The sequence below is a fragment of the Fukomys damarensis genome, unplaced genomic scaffold (genome assembly GCF_012274545.1).
Source record: "Fukomys damarensis isolate Sample0158 unplaced genomic scaffold, DMR_v1.0_HiC HiC_scaffold_3, whole genome shotgun sequence".
Lineage (NCBI taxonomy): Eukaryota > Metazoa > Chordata > Mammalia > Rodentia > Bathyergidae > Fukomys > Fukomys damarensis.
The window spans coordinates 11,458,982-11,464,656 of NW_022900915.1; the positions used below are offsets into that span (position 1 = coordinate 11,458,982).

The 5,675-nt window shown below is 47.0% G+C and overlaps 1 protein-coding gene across 1 annotated transcript; it reads left to right on the plus strand.

Annotated features, from left to right (window-relative positions):
• Positions 1–3,898: 3,898 nt before the first annotated feature.
• Gpr151 (G protein-coupled receptor 151) lies at positions 3,899–5,320 on the plus strand. The gene has a single exon (XM_010627266.1). It carries the CDS (start codon positions 4,052–4,054, stop codon positions 5,318–5,320), a length of 1,269 nt encoding a protein of 422 aa, XP_010625568.1. The 5' UTR covers positions 3,899–4,051.
• The last annotated feature ends 355 nt before the right edge of the window (positions 5,321–5,675 follow it).

Consider the following 5,675-nt stretch of genomic DNA (forward strand, 5'->3'; position numbering starts at 1 on the left):
ATAAAAAAAAAAAAAAAAAAAAAAAAAAAAAAAAAAGAAAAATAACCCAGGCTGGAAAAAGTAGGACAGAGTGAAGAAAGCAACAGCTCTTCCTGGGAGCACAGATTCCCGCACTCCTCGCTCGCACCTTACTCACCTCTACGAAAAGTCACTCACGTGTTGAGAGCGTCTGTCCCCCTCCACACCTGTAAAATACAGATCTGAGCCAAGCCAAAAGGATTCCTTCCTCATCTGACAGTCTCACTTTTCGGAGGCAGGGTTCAGTCTCCTCGATCCCAGTCCCTGGATCTTACAGACAGGTCCATCAAATTTGCAAGATACAGGGTTTTCATCAATCTGGAAACATAAGCAAATATGTAAGAAATGGCTTCTTGTGTAACATGATGAAATCCAGACTTGATGACCATCTTGTAACTAAGGGCACAATCAGTTTCTCCCATCACCTTCCCCACAGTGGGATGCAAGAGCTACCTAAACCAACAGCCTAAACCAGAGAGGCCTCCGATAGGAGCGGCCACCCCGACCCACCATACTGCTCACTTCCCTTAGAGCTGGATTACTGTTCTAATGATGCCCTGGGACACCACACACTAAATACACAATAGTCCTCTCACTCAGGAGGGCCTCGGAGCACAAGCTACTCCGTAAAAGCTAGGGAACTGCAGTCAAAAAAGAGTACAAGCAGAGGGCTAGAGCCAGGAAACCTCAACAACGTACAGTAGTCAGCAAAGGAAGAAACACCGACCATCCACAACAGCCTTTTTTGTCGATGGCAGGGTGGCAGGGAAGCGATGGTAAGAGCTGAGTGTGGTTTGCAGATCGCCACCCAGACAGCAAACTGCCACTGGCCAGCAAGGCCCAGCACGAGGCCCCCTTCCACGCACACCTTTACCTGTAGCGCTCAAAGCCTGGACACCTGTAGGAAGAGGAGGGTGGGTAACTCATACAGGTGGAAGCAACCAGGGTTAAGTTCTCTGAGAAGCAGTAGCAGTTGTTTCCTGGTAAGTCAAATGCAGAAGTACTGAAAACACAGCAACGGTGAGCTCCAAAGGGAGTTCTGGCAGAAATGAGCGAGCCGGTGCACTATTCCAAGAAGCTTTTGCTGGACCCTCCTTCAACCCCCTCCACTCCAGGCATCCGCAGCACCCAGGAGTCTCCAAGGACATTGTCACTGAGATTTGTCTGTCTCTCCCACTAGACTATAGCGCCAAAAGCAAAGGCATCCACTTGGGTTTAGCATCATACCTGGCCCAGAGAAGCGCTCAGGAAATATTCACCAAAATTGCACGTTTTATTTTTCCAGTGCCAAAATGCTCAATAAATGCCCTTGAACTGAACTATCTAAATGGGAGAACTTCATTGCTTAAAGAAGAGCACCCCACAACTTCTTTGGTGGTCAAGGGAGCATAATTTACAAACAGCTCTGGACCCCAAGTCTGAAGTCAGGCTCCCTGGGGGCTCCCACCCAAACCCTAGCATGTATTGTGTATGGTCTACAGACCCACAGACAGGTTATTACATTTCTCTTTCTCAGGGTCGTTATCTGTAAGTTGGGATTGGTATTTCTATTCTTCTCCAGTTGTCATGAGGATTCAAGGGTCTGGAACACATGGCTCACACACTGGCACTTGGGGCACACTCGCTAAATGAATGTCATGACACATTTATTAGCCATACTCTGGAGCTGAGGTACGAGGCTTTCATCCCCTGTCACTGTCAGTAAGAGGTCAGACTTAGCTGAGCTTTATCAGAAGCTGGTTACAAGGGTGGCCACTAATTTTCTTGGTCTGGATTCTTTTGAAGATTAAGCTAGCTGAGGTCCCTTGCAATTTATATATAAATTCCACTTTGACTATAAAAAATTGTTTTTGAATGTGTATAGCTCAAAATGCATTTTACTACTGCTTCTCATTTCCAAAGGTTACCTCTTGGCAGTGGCCCTGTGGGTGGTGTCCCTGTCAAGAAAAGCAATGTCAGGCCCAGCTGTGGCATTTGGAAGTGGCAGCCGCTCGCCAGGGCTGTGGCAATGCTTGTGGAAGCAAAGCCATGAAAGAAAGCAGGCCTCAGAGGCTGCAAACTCCCTGCATTCTGGGTCTCCCTTCTCGGCTGCCCTCAGATCTCTTCCCACCTAGCACCATCTTTTGCTTTGGCCCCTCTAGGTCCCAACTGCTTTCTCAATAAAACTTTTCAGTTTCAGAAGAGGATGTCTCCTCCGCCAGAGGAAATTCAGCATCCTAAGAGCAGGGAAGTCTGTTCTTTAACCTTACTTCTATCCCAAATAATCTTTTCTTGAAAAAATATATTGAAGTAGTATTTATGTACCGCAAAATTCAGTCCGAGTACAATTTAAGATTTTAGTGAAATTGCTGTCGTACAGATACCCCAACAGTCCCACTTAAAAAATGTCTCTCTCCAAAATAGATCCTTTATGCCTATCAGCAGCCACTGCCTTTTCCCACTCCTACTTCTGAGGACTCACTGTTCTACCTCCCAGAGGAAAAGGGAGGAGACAATCTGAAACTAACCAAGTAGTACTGACAGTTTTCCCCAGGAGCACATGGTTAGCACTTACTGAGTTCTCAGTCTGTGAGGAATTTCAAATGTCAGCCGTGTCCTTTCCCCCAGAAACGGGGGAAGCTGGATTAGTTCCAGAATCCAGAGGCCTGACTTCTAGCCCAGCTCACTCTCTGCACAAATCATTGAGTCAGCCACACTCGGGGTAGAACAGGGTAGAACGCATCTTCATTTCACCTCCACAAACCTGTTTTTCTAGCTTCTCTAATCCCCTGCAGAGTATCCACTGCCTTGTAACATTTTTCAACTTCAGGCAGGTTGTAGAATTTTATCCGAGGATGTTTTTCATTTCCAAACTTTACAATGCCATTTTATTTAAAAGCTCTTATATGCCTTCAATATAGAAATTGGTGATTTCCCTTTTATTTCTCCTGTCTTGGTGAATCCTTTAGGAATTTTCTCCGAATAGCAGTTAAATCCATCATTTGGGTGCCTTCATCACCATCACTTGTTGGAAAATGTGATTAGTATGTAAACCAGTTCTAATCCAGAGCTCCAAAATCACTTCTAAAAACTCACAAGGACTAAAACTTAAGTGGTCCATGATTAGATTTAATAGGACTTCTTCCTGTTTCTCATTATCCAGCTGAGCTTGCTATCAGCCAGCTGTTGAAGGAAGCGCTGAGGTGGTGGAGAAGGTTGGATAAAAGCAGCAGCTTGTCTCTGCCAAGTGGGGTGGGGAACAGCAGTGTTGATTCTGGGTTGGTTCTCAAAGAGTGGACTCTCCACCACCATCATCTGCACCCCACAGGAATTTGTTAGAAATGTGCATGGGGGGGACCTAGTCCAAATTTGCCAGAGTAAACTATCCAGGTGATTCTGATGCATGCTTAAGTATAAAGAACAATGAACGAGTTACAACTGGCCTCGCATACGAACAACTTGGATTAATTAGTTTAATGAAAGACTAATCTGCTCTTGTTATCTATAGCATGAACCCAGGGAAACATCCAGATCTCAGCTGTATTATCTTATAACCAGCTTGTTACAACCAGCCCTCAGGAACTGATCGAGTTCCTAAGTCAAAGGTCCACTGTGCTTGGTTCGGATTTGCTGTAAATTTGCTGAACTACAGACCAGAGTAAAATTTTAGAAACAGCTGTTTGAAAAAATAATTGCCTTGACTGTAGCGATCCGCCCCTGCCACCCCCCAGGAACCTGTCCCACTTACATATAGGTGCTCTTCATTTATCATTTATGAGTGTTTTTATTCCTCTGTAGGGCTGGTGTTTGGAATCAGACTTGCTAATGAGCAGCAGCCCCGCGTTCCGCTGCTGGTTCAGTGCGCTCCGGGTATGCGCACATAGCAGAGATGAGCTTGGCAGTCAACCTTCCGGCAGCCCTCAGCCACCAGCGAGGAGGAGGGTCCAGAGCGACACTGACGACAGAGGGTTTCTTTTCCCCTCCCTATGGGATAAAGAGCCAAGGCAGAAAGACAACCCTAAAGAAGAGGCTAAGCTCTGTAAGAAAGAGCCAGATGGCAAAGGCGACCCCGGCAGCTGCCTTGGCCAACTCCAACTCCAGCACCATGAATGCTTCCTTTGCTCACCTCCATTTTGCTGGAGGGTATCTGCCGTCTGACTCCAAGGACTGGAGGACCGTCATCCCAGCTCTCCTGGTGGCTGTGTGCCTGGTAGGCTTCGTGGGGAACGTGTGCGTGATTGGCATCCTCCTGCACAATGCTTGGAAAGGAAAGACATCCATGATCCACTCCCTGATTCTCAATCTCAGTCTGGCTGACCTCTCTCTCCTGCTGTTTTCCGCACCTGTACGAGCTACAGCATACTTCAAAGGTGTTTGGGATCTAGGCTGGTTTGTCTGCAAGTCCTCTGACTGGTTCACCCACACGTGCATGGCAGCCAAGAGCCTGACAACAGTGGCAGTGGCCAAAGTATGCTTCATGTACACCAGTGACCCAGCCAGACAAGTAAGTATCCACAACTGCACCATCTGGGCAGTGCTGGTGGCTATCTGGGCTGTGGCCAGCCTGCTGCCTCTTCCAGAATGGATTTTTAGCACCACCAGACAGCATGCAGGTATGCGTATGTGCCTCGTGGATGTACCAGCCAGGGCCAAAGAGTTCATGTCAGTGTTCGGTAAGCTCTACCCTCTCCTGGTATTTTGTCTTCCGTTACTTCTGGCCAGCTTTTACTTTTGGAGAGCTTACAGCCAATGTAAGAAACGAGGAACAAAGACTCAAAATCTTAGAAATCAGATGCGTTCGAAGCAGCTCACAGTGATGCTGCTGAGCATTGCCACCACCTCGGCTCTTCTGTGTCTCCCCGAGTGGATTGCGTGGCTGTGGGTGTGGCACCTGAAGGCTGGAGGCCCGACCCCACCTCAGGGTTTCATAGCCCTGTCTCAAGTCCTAATATTTTCCAACTCTGCAGCAAATCCTCTCATTTTTCTGGTGATGTCAGAAGAGTTCAAGGAAGGCTTGAAAGCCTTGTGGAAGTGGATGGTAACCAAAAACACAAATGCTCTGGCGTCTCGGGAAACCCCGGCTGTTAAAACGGAGGTCCTTCCGGACAAGGTTCCATCCCGAGAGTCGCCACCATCCATTCCAGAGAGAGAGAAGCCTGGCTCTCCCAACTCTAGCAAAGAAAAAACCTGGAAGGCAGAGGTTCCCATCCTCCCGGATGTTGAGCAGTTTTGGCACGAGAGGGACACTGATCCTTCTGTACAAGACAGTGACCCTATCCCATGGGAACATGAAGATCAAGAGTCAGAGGGTCGCGGTAAATAGCTTTAAGTTGCAAAGAAAACTAGTGATTATTGTTATTTATTTACACTGCTTATTAATGTTGCTGACTTTGCCATATAAAATATAAAATTATTAAATTAGACATTATAAAATGCTTCACATTCTGCATTTTCAAAATGTACAATGTGGTAGGTAAAATACTATTTAATGATTATGCTTTGGAATTATAACCTAGCTGTCCAGTCGGCCTTCAGAGCTGTGGAAAGATGCTGCTGAGGTAGAGCGCCCAGCTGTTCTTGTCACTGGTTCACAGTGCATCTTCACTGGGTCATTTTGGGGCCATTCCTAACGCTGTACTGCGCTAGCCGGAGCCTTTGATTCTGTCCAAGGCTAAGCT